We start from the raw sequence: 16964 nt of genomic DNA, 5'->3' as shown, positions 1-16964 counted from the left end.
CCCCCCCCGTATTTTTTTAAATCTCCATCAACACTCTGCAGTGATTGAGTGCTGTCCCCACATGAATACTGTATGAGATTGTATTTTAATTTTTTTCAACACTCCATCATGTTCTTACTCTGTGATGCATTCCAGTCATCTGGCCATGGTGTAATTTGGCAAACGATGGGCCAAGATGTCTCTTTATATCTCATCAGCGCATTGGACGCTGAAATCCCTGCATGTAAGAACTCCTCCACTTGGTTTTCCCTACTCTACACTGATGTGGGGTTTTTTTCCCCCTTTTTATATGAGTCATTTTACAGATGAGGTCCCAAATTACCATTTAGAGTTTACAGCTCTGCTCCCTTCTTTCCTCAGTTTCTGCTTCACTCTCTTAAGATCTGGCATGAGAGAGACCTGGGAAGGAGTAAGAAGTTTGAGTTCGAGTTCTCCCACCACCGGGCTGGGTGGCCGGGACAAGTCTTGTAGCCTTCCTGAGGTGCAGCTTCCCCAGCTGCACGTCCTGCCTCTCGGGAATGCCCCCCTGGCCATCGCATATGTGAGTGCGCCATGGAAATTCTAGGCCCTGTGCACATACAATGAAATACAGTCTTCAACACAGTCGCGTTTTGTTTCCAAGGCCACTGTCACCCACCAGGAATAAGTGTTTTGCTTCTGTTGTTTCTGGTTTGGATTTCACAAGGGCAGTCCACATGCAACCCCATGGCCTCCACCCACTCCCCTCCAGGGATACATGCACACTTCTTCACTTGTCATCTCAGCTTGTGAAGGGCTTGCCTTATTATTTTTAAGTTACGTGCTCCATCCCCATGAAGACCTAATACTCTTCTCTGGAGTCATTGGTTAAGAGTGGGTACTGGACAAGTAGTCCAGGCTCTTGTCTTCAGACGAGACTCCATTCTAAGCATTTCACATGAATGAGTCTCCCCTGTTCTCACAGGTGCCTCAGAGAAGGGATATCCCCAACCTTGCTCAGTAACCATCTGTTCCTGTGGTTTTGCCAAAGGACAATGTGACTCAACTCTTTATGTGACCAGTGAATGTGGGGTCCTACAGAGTTAATGAGCACTTGAAGGTTATCTGTCGACTTCTTTCTCTTTCCCCAACATTGCCAGTAAAGACAGAAACATCAAACTGTTTTGCTCAGTTGGAATTCCCACGTGACTGTGTTTAATTCACCATGGATAAATAAGCTTTTAAGTAAGGCCTAGACCACAGACCCCACGGATGTTGCATCATATAAAGCGTTATAAAAAATGCACCCATATGACATCGTAGATATAGTTTTGCTGTCAACATCTAAAAAATCGCTTCTGTGATTTTGTTTTGAAATATTCCTCTCAACAGATACCATTCATTATTGCTAAGGGAGACATTGAAAGCTGTGAATTGTCGCCAACGTACAAAATAATTTAACAATTGACATGTGTCCTTTTATACATGTTTAAACATTTTTATTTATTTTGAGGAATTTTTTGAAATCTTGTAATCAAATTTATTTTCAGGTCTCCTGGGTTTACATAGCCTTTATGCATCTCAGAGGCGTTAGGCATCACTCCTGTAGAACCCAGTGGACAACACAGCCATGCCTGGAGCAGATTTTCATTTCTGAGACCACAATTCTGTTCCTTTTTTCTCCCTGTAATGCTGTAATACATAGGAAAGCATTTCTGCAGAGGTGATCTAAACCTCTCAATTTTAGTTTTAATGTTAAAACGATCCTTTTAATAAGAAAAATATGGCTTTTGTCCTAAAACTGACCAGTCCCTCCTAATCTTGTTCTCTATATTCACTGATAATCCCTTCAAGTAGGAAATCCTTCATAACAGATACCTCTTGTTGTCATGGTCCAGCACCTTGACACTCTATGTCTGTTGCTACTAGAACATTCTTTTTTGGTGGTGTCTCTGACATTTTACATCTCCTTGGAGCAGAGGCTCAGCTAATAGACTGATTTTTAGTGCTATGTAAGGCAGATCGAAACATATCTTCATTGTACCCCAGGGTTTAATCATATATATCCTTATTCTGGGTGAAAAAAACATTTTTTTTCTGTCTCACTCACAGATCCATCTCCTTCTCAATTAGTAGAAATAAGATGTGGTGAATCAGGAGACAGGCCTTTGCCCAGTATCAAAATAATCAGAAGGGCCTGAGCCTAGATACACCACCCAGCGTCTCCTTTGTCTGATAGTAGGATGCTTGATTTGGTATCTTTGCTCCAGTACTCATGCTGTTTCCTTTGGTGCAAAAAGCAGTGGGCAGCATTCTCTTCCTAAAAACTTTAGGACAAAGTTCTCTTGGGACAAAGCATATAGCCAAATGGCTCATTATTACACCTTTCTCATAGATTTTCGAGTTTCTTTGGACATACTCCAACCCAGGAAATGTCAACAAATTGAATTGTCCTGAAACAACAATAGATTATTGAAACCATGTATTTTAGAATGGTACAGCCTGACGCATACCGGTGGTAGGATTTAGTATGTAAACCACTGAGAGAAGGCACAGGCAACTTTAGCAGACGTGCATTCGTAATATTTACTCACAACCTGTCAAACCCGTTACCTGCCTGTGAATTCGGTGCCTCACTCTCCTGCCCTGTTCATTTCCCACGTGGCTCTGGAGCCGTGTGGCCTGTGCTGAGTCCCCCCTTTACTGGAACCTTGCTGCTGGCTGTTGCCAAAAGGATTCTTTGTCTCAAAAAAGGTTTCTTTGCTCACGGTGGCATCCTCTTCGACTCCATCCCCTCAAGGCAGACTCTTTCTAGTGCTTTCAGAATGTGCTGTCTCTAAGTGTGTGTTTAAAACCGAGGGTGTTTATAGCTTGAAAAGATAATAATAACAGCAAGTGTTCTTCACTCTTCCGGGGAAGTAAGCAGATGGCTAATATTTGGCCGAGTCCAGTGGTCTGGAAGTCGTCACTTTCTTTTCAAGGACACTAGTATTTAGAAAAGAATACAGTGCATGGCTTAGTCTGAGTTTATCTGTCTTTGTGGGACTTTCTCTTCTTCATGGTCTCAGCTCAAACCTGGCTTTATTTTATTTTTTTGCTCCGTGCAATGGTCAAATAATTACTGCTGATGTAATACTTTGCACACGCGCGTACGCAAAGTATGCATGTTCTGGCTTTGGGTAGCTAACCTGGTTTGGTGTGTGGTGAGCTCTGGGACGTGGAGTTTCTTTTTTTGGGGGGTGGGGTGGGGGGGACGTGGAGTTTCAACACCAAAGTCCACTGGATGCCAATCGTATGTACCCTGCACAGCCATGGTGGGAGAGGAGATGTTGAGTTCCCCCGGGGAGAAGTGGGGGCACGGTTTTCTATTCTTCAGCCCCCCTCATTGTGTTAAGACGTTTGCAGTTAATATAAGCACCTAATAACAGGCTTCTGTATCTGAGGCTGAGTCTGCGTCTAGAAAGATTTAAAATGAAATAGGAAGGATGGGAAAGAACAGCTCTTGTGGATTTTTATTTCAAATCAGGCAGTGAAGTGAAGAAGGCGCCCCCTGGAGACGGGTCTTGGCCTGCAGGTGGGCTCCCTGGCGGGCACTTGGAACCCTCATCAGTGAGTCAGCAGAAGGGGGGTCCGGCTCACACTGCAGGGTCACGGCGGGGGGCGCTGCCTGGGAGGTTTGGAATATAGGGCTGCCAAACTGACCCTACAGAAATAAAGGGCCGGAGGAGAGTGATCTGAAAGCAAAGGCCTAGGCCTCTTGAAGCTGTCGCAGATCTTCAGTCGTGCCTTGCAGTGTCTGTCGCGTTCATCTAAATCTCCATGGGAGATGCCCTCGTTGACAGTCCGCAGGCTCCAGATGTGGACAGGGGGTGGGGGGTGTCCTCCCACGGAGGGGCGCCCCTGGCCCGTGGGCCTTTCCTGGGGAACGCTTCTGCTCAGGCCCCTGCCTTGGGCCGAGACAGACTCCGCAAGAAGGGGGATGACGAGGGAGATGAAGTGACCCCGGAGGGCGGCCGGCAGGGAGACAGGAGGCGGGGGAGCGAAAATGCAGGTCACGCGTGGATGAGCCCAGAGAACGGGGTGGGGAGAGTCCAGGCCGGAAGCGGAGCAGGGAGATGAGGGGAAAGAAAGGGCCCTAAAGAGGGGGAAGGAAACGGTGCGGGAAGTCCGCTGAAGGGAGGGCCGCAGGCCGTGGGGGCCGTGAGGAAGGGGTGAGTGGGCGCCTCCTCCAGGCGGTCCGCCTTCCCCGGGCACCCGATGCCCCCACACCGCCTCGGGCTCCCTGGCGGCTCCACAGCCTGGCGCGACCCGTTGGCAGGATGAGAGCCAGGCAGTGCGGGAGAGACTGCTGGGGAGCCCCAACTCCGGCCGGAGGCCCTAGCGCAGGGCCCGGCAGCACGGGGTGATGGCTCCGGCTCGGGGCAGGTGGTGGTGTAAGGTGGGACTCCTTCCCGGAGACCCGGAGAGAGACGGAGAGAGAGGGAGGCCGAGACCCAGGCAGAGGGGGCAGCAGGCTCCATGCGGGAGCCCCTCGCAGGACTCGATCTCGGGACCCCGGGGTCATGGCCTAGGCCGGAGGCAGGCGCTCACCTGCTGAGCCACCCGGGCTGCCCCCTCCTACTTTTGTTTTATTTTATTTTTTTTTTAATTTTTTATTTATTTATGATAGTCATACAGAGAGAAAGAGAGAGAGAGGCAGAGACACAGGCAGAGGGAGAAGCAGGCTCCATGCACCGGGAGCCCGACATGGGATTCGATCCCGGGTCTCCAGGATCACGCCCTGGGCCAAAGGCAGGCGCCAAACCGCTGCGCCACCCAGGGATCCCCTACTTTTGTTTTAAAGAAAGGATCTGCCTTTTATTTTTTAAAAAGATTTTATTTATTTATTCATGAGATACAGAGAGAGAGGCAGAGACCCAGGCAGAGGGAGCAGCAGGCTCCATGCAGGGAGCCCGACGGGGGACTCGATCCCGGGACCTTGGGATCACGGCCTAGGCTAGAGGCAGGCGCTCACCGGCTGAGCCATCCGAGCTGCCCCCTCCTACTTTTGTTTTTAAAAAAGGATCTGCCTTTTTTTTTTTTTAAGATTTTATTTATTTATTCCTGAGACACACAGAGAGGGAGGCCCCTGCGGGGAGCCCGCGCAGGACTCGATCCCAGGACCCTGGGGTCACGGCCTGCCCCCCCCGCCCGGGGCCCCAGAGAAGAGCTTCTCCAAAGGTGCCTGCCGCAGAGCAGGTGCGGGGCGCTGAGGGCCGAGGACGCAGAGCAGCCTCCCGCCGGCCCTCAGGCCTGGGTTGTGTCCGTCTCGTCTGCTTTGGCCTCCAGGTGGAAGAGCGCTCGCGGCTGAACCGGCAGAGCTCGCCCGCCTTGCCGCACAAGGTCGCCAACAGGATATCCGACCCCGCGCTGCCCCCGCGGTCCGAGTCCTTCAGCATCAGCGGGGTGCAGCCCGCCCGGACGCCGCCCATGCTCAGGCCGGTGGACCCCCAGGTACAGCCCTTGGGTCCCCCGGCCCCACACCGCGTGTTCGGGGAGGCGCCCGGAGCAGGGGACTGTCCCCGGGCCCCACGGGGTCCGGGGCCCCCGGGCTTAGGGCAGGCCCCAGGGGATGCGGGGCGGGGGGAGCGCTGAGAAGGGGGCCAGCGCCACCCTGGGCTTTGGGCGCACCGCCGGGTCAGCCCTTGGGCAGCGGCCTCCCTGGGGACACGGGTCGAGCAGGGGCGCCAAGCCCCTTAGGCCGAGGTCATAGCCTCGGGGTCATAGGTGAACAGTTGTCTCTTGCTCCCTGCGATTTGGGCACAGAAAGTGTAAATGACCCTGGATAAAATTGTGGCTTCTAAGCCAGTGGTTCCCCAAGGGTGCTCATGGCACCCTCAGCATCAATGTCACCCGAGAGCTTGGTGGAAATGCAGATGCCCGGGGCCCCCTCCCACCTGCGGCCTCATACCTGTGCCGGCCCAGCCCGGCCGTCTGGGGCCCTTGAGGCCCCCCTTCCCCTGGCCTACAGAGCCCCAGCTGGGAGCTATTTCAAAAAAGGAAACCGTTCCTCTGCTCCAGGACAAGTCTCTGGGAGGTTTTAGAGGACCTCTTGACCGATAAATACTAAAAATGAAAAAAAAAAAAAAAAAGTGGAATTTTACGAAAAGTAAGAGTGATAATGCAGCCAGTTTCACCCAGATGTCTTTGAAGACTCTTAAGTAGGTTTCTGTTTTGTGCTATGTTCTTAAAACATGCCCTGTTTTCATATTAGTATTTAGTATATTAACATTATTATATATATGTTATATATATTATATTATATATATAATGTTATTATATTAACATTAATAAAAACCTGATCGATTTAGAGGTCTTTTCTGGTGGAAGCATAACATTCACCTGAAGCAGACCTTGAGGGTTTTCTCTGAACTCTAATTAATGACACTTCAGGTTTCAGACCAGAGAGGGTGTGAAGAAGCTAGGGCAGGGCTGCTCCAGGGATAAGACCTCAAGGGCTAAAGGAGCAGGGCCAGGCTGGCGGAAGAGGGCTGCGGAAATGCTCCCCAGTGGCCTGGCATCGAGAGTTTAGACCGAAGAGGGTCTGCTAGGTCCCTTGCACAAAGCAGATACTATGTTAGTGTTTATTGACTTAATAGTTTAATTTAGAAAGTCCCCTAGACGTTTCGCCTGCTGAGATTTATTGACCACATTCCACATGCCAGGCACAGTGTAGACTGAGAGATGCCATCCAGACACGGCTCCTATCTCCAGGGAGTCGGACTTTGTGATGGGGGAGGAGACAGTAACAGTTAAGTGTGAGTAGTGCTAACGGTCAAGAACACGCTGAACTCCTGATCTTATTGTTTTTTAAGATTTTATTTATTTATTTGAGAGAAAGGGAGAGAGAGCAAGAAAGGGCATGAGCAGGGGGAGAGGGAGAAGCACGCTCCCCACTGAGCAGCGAGTCTGACGTGGGGCTCGATCCCAGGACCCTGGGATCACACCCCGAGCCAAAGGCAGACGCTTACCCGACTGACCACCCAGGCGCCCCTGAAAACTCTTGATTCTAATGATTTGTCTTAAAGAACCACATTTCTACCAAAAACGGCATGTCTTCCCTACACGAACGATATGAATGCGTGCCAACATATGTGACTTTCCCCCTAAAAGAAACATCCTGGTGTGGATGGTAAGAGCCATCACGGGTGGTAAGAGTCAGCTCACCGGAAAGTGGAGTAGCGCGGAGCTAGATGTCTGGACCATGAGGTGTGTGAGGCTTCCAATCCAGGCTCCAGCAAGTATTAGCTGTGAGATCCAGGTTGTTACTTCACCTCTAAACCTTCCATCCTCACGTGAAAAACGGTGAAAATGATTGTGTCCGCCTCGTAGTGGATTTAGTGAGTTCCTAAGAAGTAAGGTGATCCGGAACACTCCTTGTTTTACAGAGCGATAGCACTCTCTAAAGTCAAAGTTGAGGGTTTTGAAGGAGGAGGTGTATCATATTAGAAGAAAAGTGCTTGTAAACATATTATACTGCTGGTCAGTAAGTGTCCACTGAAAAATTGCTGTTATTGTCCTCACACCTATTTCACAGACCTCTTAGCGGGCCCAAGTGAATCGCTTAGTTTTTGCCAGGCGCCCTGGGTCTGGCCTACACATGGCTGTGAATGGGAAATGTGGAAGAGCTTCCAAAAGCAGGTTGGAGACAGCTGTGATGGGCTCTGTGTACTCCAGCGCTCGTGCTCTAAAATTTTATTTTTCCCTTCCACTGAATGAAGGTCCTAGTAGATCTGCTTTTTCTTCTAATAATGTCGCTACCGTGTTGGTTTGACGTTTAGATTCCACATCTGGTAGCTGTGAAGTCCCAGGGACCTGCCTTGACCGCCTCCCAGTCTGTGCACGAGCAGCCCACCAAGGGCCTGTCTGGGTTTCAGGAGGCCCTGAACGTGACCTCTCACCGCGTGGAGATGCCGCGCCAGAACTCGGACCCCACCTCTGAAAACCCTCCTCTCCCCACTCGCATTGAGAAGTTTGACCGAAGCTCTTGGTTACGACAGGAAGAAGACATTCCACCAAAGGTAAATAGGCTGGCGGGCCTCTCTCCGCGTTCCTGTCATCATCAGCCTCGTTCACGATGACTTTTACTACGTCTCCTCCAGCACTTCCACAGCAGTGAGGAGCAGGAGAATGCCAGAGCACCACCCCTTCTTAGGTTTGGGTTTTTCCCCCTCCTGGTCCCCAAGCTAAGACTTGGCCCTTGTCAGCTAAGCTAATAATGATACATTTTCCTACTGTGTGTCTGCTGGTGTGCATACAGTCTTTTTGAAGACCCTGCCAGGATTTTCAATATTAATCCTGTTTTGTATCACATTTGCAAATCGACCTTCCAAAGCACAGTGTTGGGGGGGGGTGTTTTTAATTAATGACTGCAAATTGATTAGGAAGTGGGGACACTTAGCATCCATTGAAGTAATTGCTCTGAGCTCACTGGCATGTGGCTCATGTCCCAAGCTGTAGCCCGGTACCCTCATTTCTCGCCAGGTTTCATCATTTCCTTATCTGTTTATCAGTTAGGGTGGAGCTCAGCTTATCTGGATGATTCTCATCTGATGCAATTTCCAATGATCAACTGAGTTAATGGTATCCCGGAGAAATTTCTGGTATCCACCACTCGTACACAAGCAAAGGAGGTCAACTATTTTAGCCCAGTGAATCAAAATAATTAGCTTGGTCTGCTTTTTAATTTGTTTTTAAAATTGAAGACCAGGGGGTGGTGGAAGGGGAGGTGGGCGGAGGGTGGGGGTGACCGGGTGACGGGCACTGAGGTGGGCACTTGACGGGATGAGCACTGGGTGTTATTCTATATGTTGACAAATTGAACACCAATAAAAAAATAAATTTATTAAGAAAAAATAAAAACAAATAAAATTGAAGACCGTACTCCTTTATGATCGCTGAATGTGCCTCAGTGCCTTCTGTGTGGTTTTGTTTAGGGAGTTAAATCTTTCTCTGAAAAATGAACACTATGCCTTTCCCATTTCTGATAGTTTCTATAACTCCTGGTAAATTTTAGGAAGGAGCCTATTGGAGCTGTTTCATGGAAACTCTTCTGAATCCTGCTTTTTCTTTCAGGTGCCTCAAAGAACAACTTCCATATCCCCAGCATTAGCCAGAAAGAATTCTCCTGGAAATGGTAGTGCTCTGGGACCCAGACTAGGATCTCAACCCATCAGAGCAAGGTAAGGCGAGAAAGATGGTTTCAAGTGAAGGAAAAGGCAGGCCCCCACCTGTCATTGTCATTATTGCTCTCCTAAAAATCATCCGTCCTTTTTTCACTTCAGAGGCTTGTTGACTGGCCACTTGGACTGTAAGCTCTGGTGGGGCCAGAATACATGCCTCTTATTTCTGCGCCTTTCACAGAGATCAGTGAACAGTGGAGGCTCTTGAATGAATGAGGGAGTGGGTGAAGAAAAATGAGACCACGCAAAAGCCAAGCCGGTGTACCTCACTTGACAATTTTAAAAACTGGGGAGTAAAGTTGCAAATATAAGTCTGGTTAAAACACCCCAAACCATTACTTCAGAGACCATTTGGCAAAGTCAGCAGAACAAGATGGCCTGGTTAGAGGTGATTTTTAATGCCCTGGGAGCCAGTAAGACATTACAAAGGCAGGGGTGCCCGGGTAGCTCGGTGAGTTGGGCATCGGACTCTTGATCTTAGCTTGCTTCTTGATCTCCAGTTGTGAGTTCAAGCCCATGTAGGGCTCCATGCTGGGTGTGGAACCTACTTTAAAAAAAAAAAAAAAAAAAAAAAAGGCATTACAAAGTCATTGCCAAAGAAGCCCATCAGTGGCCATCTGCAGAGCTTCCTAGCTTGGCACGTTACAAAAAGACTGTTTCTTAGCAGGAAATCACCTCCTTGGCATTACGGAGGGTCACTCAGATACAGTTCTACTTCCACCGCGGCTCTGTACTCTCCTAGAATTTTCCATCAACAATGGATATTCCTACAGTCAGGAAACTGCATCCACCTACCGGCTGGTGTAGAGGTCTCAAGAGAATCTGGAAAGTAAACAACACCTTTACTGTATCTGAGCTGGTGTTATGTGGCAACAGACACTATTTGCTGCTCTAGTTTGTCGAGCTTCCCTCTGATTTTTTTCATGATAAATGCACCGCTTTTTAGGATCAACCGAAATAGCAAATGGTCTCTGCTGAGACTATAAAAAGAGTGAGCTTGGGCAGGCTGTTGCATTGTTCTCCCCTGTGTTCATAAGAGGAGGCCTCTCCCTTGCTAGTAAGGACGAGAGGCTGGAATGAAGGAGAGGATTATCTGTGTCTGCCTCTAATATATGGAATTTTGATATAGTGCGGCTTTAATTTTCCTCGTCACGTGAAGAGCTTTAGGAAGAGGTCAGTCCACAATAAATAAGATGGAACTGTACTAAGAACATTAATCCCTTTAGGGCAAAGAAGTTCGCCCGTTCTGGGTGGGATTGCCACTGGCAGGAGGCTCCGCATGAGCCATTTTTTCCCAGGGACTTGTCAGCCTCACCCCGAGCAGGTGTTGCTAAGCCGCGCTGAGAAAGTCCAGAGTGTGCTGTGACCAGAGCGAGAGGAACAGCAGCCCTGGGATTGCCGGGGTGAACTTTGTCAGATCCCCCTCTTCAAGCAGCGGCGAGCCCCTGATTATCGGTGCTTCTTATTCCTCTGGACCCGGCCCCCAGGGCTCCGTTCATCAGATCAGTTGCTTAGAATTTTAGCTGCTGTAAATCAAGCCTCATTTCAACTCTAAGCCTTTTTCCCTCCTATCACCAGAAAGAAAGTGCACTATCATTATATAATCAAATAAAAAGCAGCTCTTTGTTCCCGCCGAAGTGTTATTTTAATGACGTTAGGTCCAAGATAGTTGGCTTTTGATGGTCATTGGCTTGTAAAACAGGAGCTTTTCCCCCTCAGAACCACTTAAGTTTGTTCTTAGTCCAAAGAATGTGGACTTTGTGAGACAGCTAACATTTCTCTGCTTACAGAGAAGGGAGGGAGGGAGCTAAGGGGTAATAATTATTTACCTACAGTGAAAGTCAGAGGGATTGTCGGAGAGGGCCCTGGAGCCTCCCCATCCCTGCCGTGTGCAGTAATCCTACTGAACGCTGCTTCTTGCCGTCCCCCATCTCCAAGTGACCAGCACTTAAGATGTGAATCAGACTTTGCAACTCTAGATTGGATTGCATTTTTTTAAGTTTCAGGATTTGGCTTATCTACTGTGATAGATGTAATTTTTAGCTCATGATTGCTTCATAATAAAACACCCAAAAACTAAGTGGTCTGAAATAGCAACGATTTCCAATTTCTTATGATTCTGTGTGTTGGCTAATAGGTTTTTCTGCCGGTCTCATTTGGGCTTCCCCATGTGGCTGCACTGAGCTGATGGGTCAGCTGTACCTTCATGTGCTCTCTCATCCTGGTCTTCTTCATTGTTTGGCGATCTCAGGACAGCCTCCTGGCGGGGAAAGCCCCAGAAGCCCCAGTACACAAATACGTTTCCAGCCCTCGCTTGCTTCACCTTTGCTGATGTCCCATTGGCAACCACAATCACATGGCCAAGCCCTGAGTCAGTGGGTAAAGGAGACACACGGGGGCATGGACAGTGGGAGATGTGACTGGCCGGGGGCATTACTGTAAAGCAGACTCTCCTGTTTTACACTGGTCTTAATGAAGTCCTCATAGTTCTTTTTGTACCATTTTTCAGGCAATTGCCCATCCATAAAGCCATAAAAAGGGGTTGTTTTAAATAATCAATAATTTACAATGTTTATCAGCTATATTTCTTATAGTTGGTCAATATTCCTTTTTATCCTCCCAGCCCTCTTGCTTGAAAATGATCCTCAGGGTAGAGTGGGAAATTGGCAAAGTAAAAAATGGATCCCAAGAAAAACCACACATGTTAATAAAATAAGAAAATCAGGATGTTTTGTTATTATTTTTTTTCATTTGCTAAATTCAGCAAATGTATATTGGGGACCTCCTGGGTCCCCAGTAGAGGGGCATGGGACCCCCCCTATTCAAAGGGCCACATGGGACCTTGGGAGCCAGTGAGTCAGTCAACCAAGACCACCTGAGCCTAGGACCCATGGGTCAGAGGATAAACCATTACCTGCTACTCTTTGGGGCTGTGGGCATTATTAGGGGCAAAACTCTGTTACTTGCCTTGCTTTCTTATTTTGCTTTGGGGTAAATCTGTGAATTGACTTATCTAAAGAAAGCAAAAGAAGGCAGAGGCTCTCTCTTCTCCTTCTGTGGCAGACTTAGGGACGACAAGTTTAAGGCAACAGTGTCTGAACCCAGGAGGAACCTGCGTCTCCAAGTCCCTGCTTGGAGAAGAACCACCGAGGAGAGCAGTTCTATCTGTGTATATTGTGATATGAGTGGGAAAGAAGCCACTTTTGTGCAAAGTCGATAGAAAAAAGAAAGAATAGAAAACAGAGGCTAATGGTTAAAAAGCTTAGTTTTTGCGTCCTGAATTCAGGTACTAATGACGTCCAGGTACTAGGTGCAAGATGGTGTATATTCCCCAGTGACTGCAGAATGTGTGATGATTTCTAAGAATATAGGAAACAGTATGTTTAAATCAGTAAACTACTTGGCACCCTGAATGGGAAGATTCTTGAGGTGAGTTAAAGTGGGAGTATGCAAGCATGTACCTATAACGTGAGGAAAACATCGGAGCTTTACTATTTTCAAAAGCCTTCCTTCTCCCAGATAAAAACTTCCAAGTATGTCACTCTTCTCCTGTCTACACACACTACATCAAATCGAAAAGAGCCCTATAGGAATATGTTTTAAAATAGACGTGTATCAGGGCACCTGGGTGGCTCAGTCGGTGAAGCGTCTGCCTTCGGCTCAGGTCATGACCTCAGGGTCCTGGGATCGAGCCCCAAGTCGGGCTCTCTGCTCACCAGGGAGCCTGCTTCTCTGTCTCCCCACCACTCCCCCTGCTTGTGGTCTCTCTCCCTTTCTCTCTCCCTCTCTCTCTCTCTCTCTCTCTGCCAAATAAGTAAATAAAATCTTTAAAAAATAAATAAAACAAAAATAGTTGTCCCATGGGATCTATTTATAGGCCCCAGACTTTCCTACCCAAGCTGGTGCTAACGTCATTATATGCATTTGACATTTCCCATCCTACATGGCCAAAGTCTGCGTGACAACCCAGTCACCGTGCCGCCACCCCCCCACCCCCCACCCCCGCCTGCCCGTTCCCCTCTTCCTTCTCACACAGGCACGCGTCAGCCTGCAGTTCTTTCTTACCTGCTGCATGGACTCCCGGGTGCCTTATGTTGTCAAGGTGACCAGCTGAGTCTAGATCAAGATTTGATTTGTTCATTTTTTGAAACACTGTCTTAAAAAATTCCCAGGTACTTGAATATTTAACTTTGATTCGTGTGTTCCTCTAAAGCAAATTAATATTTGATCAAACAAGCACATTTAGAATATGAAGAGATTTAAATTAAGCCAGAAACACCTGGTCAACACCCAATGACTAAATGCTTAATTTCAAAAAATAATTCTCTGTCCCGTCCCAAACCTATCTTCCCATGCCTCATTTGTTCTCACTGGCTGTGTCATCAAAGAACAAAGTAAAGTGAATTTTGGCTGTCAGCCAGTTAATTATAGACTTGGCCCAAGTATTTGGGCCAAGAAATCACTTTGTGATCCTAATTTTCTGTTTCGACTTTTTATATGAGTCGGGTAAATGGAATAATTGCCACATTTCCACTTTACTGTGTGTTTTATAGCATTGTCTGTGGGATGGCAAATGTATGAACTAAAAGTTGGCATTTAAGAAATATATGTGAATGTTTTCAAGTTGTTACACATTTGGATCTGAGTAGTTTCAGTTAAGATGTGAACAAAGGAAATCTGTTATTTCATAAAATTCTTCTGAAATTCCCTCTAAAGGCATTCATGTCAGACCCCTTGGCCCCACGGCCAGACCATATTACTACATGATAAGGAAAAGAGAAATACGAGTGGTGTAACATTTTCTCAAAATACTTCTACTCCCCCCCCGCCCCAAAAAAATGAAGTAGAAAAAGCATTTTAAAGTTTTCCCAATTTCTGTATGTGGTTACGTAGAAACTAAACACTTCTTTCAGTCTCCAGCAGCAAAAACAGCAGCCTCCTAAGATCAGCACCCACGCTGGTTAGCTCCGGTGAGGAGGAAGCCCTAAGGAAGCCCAGATCGGGGGTTTAATGCCCGTGGGAACCAATTAACTTCACACCCAGAGAGGCTCCGAGTCCCATCAGAGAGGCCTGCACATCCCAGCTGGTCCTGCCAATTCCATGCCCCTCCCTGGCAGCCCTGGCCCAGGCCTCATCGTGGGTAGGTGGCCACCCCCCACCTGCTCAGTCTGCACCGGGAGGCCTATGAGCTCCCCCAGCCCCACAGGACTGCTCCCCAAGCCATCCGTTCCTTCTGCTGAGCCACCTTTCCAGAGTAAACGGATGCAGACGCCGTACGCCAGCAGGCCAGTGTCCTCCCTATGCCAGCAAGCCCGGTGTCCTGGCTCAGGAGCTTCCCCCAGACTTCCTGCTCACCCCCCAAGGCCCAGTCAAGTCCTGTCTCCGTCTTGACACCACCTCGACCACCCCAGGCTGCATCCATCGTTCCCCAAACTCCAACATCACTTACAGATTCTTTCACACGCAGCCTGCAGAGATGGGCCTTATCCACTGTTATCTCCGCTGCACGTTTCCCATCTCGAGAATTATGTTGCACCTTGCGCCTGTGTCCTGTGCTCTCCTCCATCCCTCACACGGGTCCAACGAGACTCACAAAGTAGGTGCTTCATAGAAAGGTGTTGGTTAAGTGATCAGAGGAGTGCTGTGTTCAGGCAAACAGCTGGGTCCCGCTGCCACACCACAGCCACAGGAGGAAAAAAAATCTCAGAGTTCACAGTCACTCCTCTCTTAATAGCTATTTTATATATATATATATATATATATATATATATATATATATATATATATATATATATACAAAAAACGCTACATTACCAGTCTACAAAATGAAAGCAATTATCAAGAAGCTTTCGCTTGCCTGTCACCTTCAATCTGCAATACAGTTGGTTAGCAATAGACTTTTTAGAAAAAGTGTTTGGGGGGCTTTATTAATTATATCTAAATAATTCCTGTCCACCACTATTTAATAAAAGAGGACCATGGGAAAGAATTTATTTTTGGAAATAAAAGGAGATAAGATTGTTTTCTTAAGGAGAATTCGAAAGTAGGCTGTTGCGTAAGTATTATACATTTTTCATTTTAGGTAGTCTCCAAATCAGGGCCACTTCCAGTATGGATCCATATCTATTTAAACCAATTAAGTGCTGGCAGTTTTCAAAAGTAATTACTGCACAAAGGAGTTCTGTAAAAATATTGAGAATCTTAAACATTTTCCTTAAGTTTGATCATCAGTTCTGCTGCAGTTGATCATACTGCTGGGTTGACTTAGCAAATCCTTTACCAATAAAAACTTAAAAGGATAAATATTGTCATAAATCCTATATTTATATGATCAAAGCTAATAGGTTATGAGGACATATTTATTTTTACATATGTTTTCCAGGGCCACTAGCCATGTCTTCCGATAACCCAATATTTTAAAATATTTGTAAGTCAATGAAATATTTTTGGTAGATACATCACCAAAAAGCAGAGGTCTTGTGTTTTCTAAAAGAAATCATTTGGTCTAGTTGCTGCTAGAATGATGCCATTCTGTGGCCAGATTTTTAGTACACTAAAATGCTATTGTCTCGAGGGAAGGGACCGTATTATTTTCATTTTTATACATGAAACATGGGGTACCCAACACAGGTCAGAGTGCGCTTGACATTCTTGAAATGAGTGGAGGGAAAGGAAGGCATAAAATTACATTTTAACATGACTTAACTGCATTACAATCAGAGTCCATGGTCACACTACGGTGACTCTGTTTAGCAAGGACATGCGATTCTGTTTGGAGAACTGAAGACATCGGGAACGTGGAGGGGCCCGATGTCACGCCCCCTGGCAGGTGGATAGCAGGTATATGATCAGAAGTGGCCTAGGTGGCCCTGTTCCATGCCCCTCTGATGGCCGGTGCTCACTGCGGGCAGAGCATGGGCAAGTTTGGCTGTGTCTGACCAAGCGGCAGATGACAAGGGCGTGTGTCATGTTTATTATCATATCTCAAATGCCTGAGCCAGTGCTTGGTATAACCAACTGAGCGAGCTAGTAAATACCACTATTTGGGGGGCACTTAAGGTATGAAAGTGAATAATACAGTAAGATTTTATAACAAGCGGTGACTCCTAGCATTTGTTCTTAAATTAGTGCTTAATAATAATGATTTTAAAACATCCCTCCCTTAGGCAGCCCGGGTGGCTCAGCGGTTTAGCACCGCCTTCAGCCCAGGGCCTGATCCTGGAGACCCAGGATCGAGTCCCACATCGGGCTCCCTGCATGGAGCCTCCTTCTCCCTCCGCCTGTGTGCCTGTGTCTCTGCCTCTCTCTCTCTCTCTCTCTCTCTCTCTCTCTCTCTCTCTGTCATGAATAAATAAAATCTTAAAAAAATAAAATAAAACATCCCTCCCTTTGATAAGAGCCAAAGTATATAAAGGCTTCCTGAAATAAATTTAAAAATGCAAATACACTACTAACTACATAAGCAAAGACCATGATTAAGTAATTCACAGAGGAGTTATAAATGGTAAATAAAGGTGAATAAAAATTACTCTCCTTCAATAGTAATGTTTTAAAACAGGGCACTTTTTTTTTTCTTTTTTACAAATCAATGAACTGCTCATAATAAAGTGTGGCTAAGAATTCAGTAAGATGGACCGTTTCATACGCTTCGGCGAAAACTGGTGATACCGTCATTACACACTCACATACAGACCTATGCGGTGCACACCTGCCAGTTCACGTCCTTCCACCCAGGAATTCCAGTTCCAGGAAGGAGATGTGATTGAGTACTTGTATGCCTGGAGA

At 47.1% G+C, this 16964-nt stretch overlaps 1 protein-coding gene across 8 annotated transcripts in view; it reads left to right on the top strand.

The window, feature by feature from the left end:
* TNIK (TRAF2 and NCK interacting kinase) overlaps window positions 1-16964 on the top strand; it is a 376555-nt gene that overhangs the window by 314702 nt on the left and 44889 nt on the right. For all 8 annotated transcript variants that reach the window (XM_072808063.1, XM_072808061.1, XM_072808062.1 and 5 more), the window contains 3 exons: window positions 5287-5451; window positions 7779-8018; window positions 9073-9179. In XM_072808063.1, coding sequence (XP_072664164.1) covers window positions 5287-5451; window positions 7779-8018; window positions 9073-9179 — 512 coding nt within the window. The remainder of the gene's footprint in view (window positions 1-5286; window positions 5452-7778; window positions 8019-9072; window positions 9180-16964) is intronic.

Source organism: Canis lupus, chromosome 31 (assembly GCF_048164855.1).
Source record: "Canis lupus baileyi chromosome 31, mCanLup2.hap1, whole genome shotgun sequence".
Lineage (NCBI taxonomy): Eukaryota > Metazoa > Chordata > Mammalia > Carnivora > Canidae > Canis > Canis lupus.
Note: the sequence above shows the minus strand (reverse complement) of the source record. Positions and strands in the feature narration are given on the sequence as shown.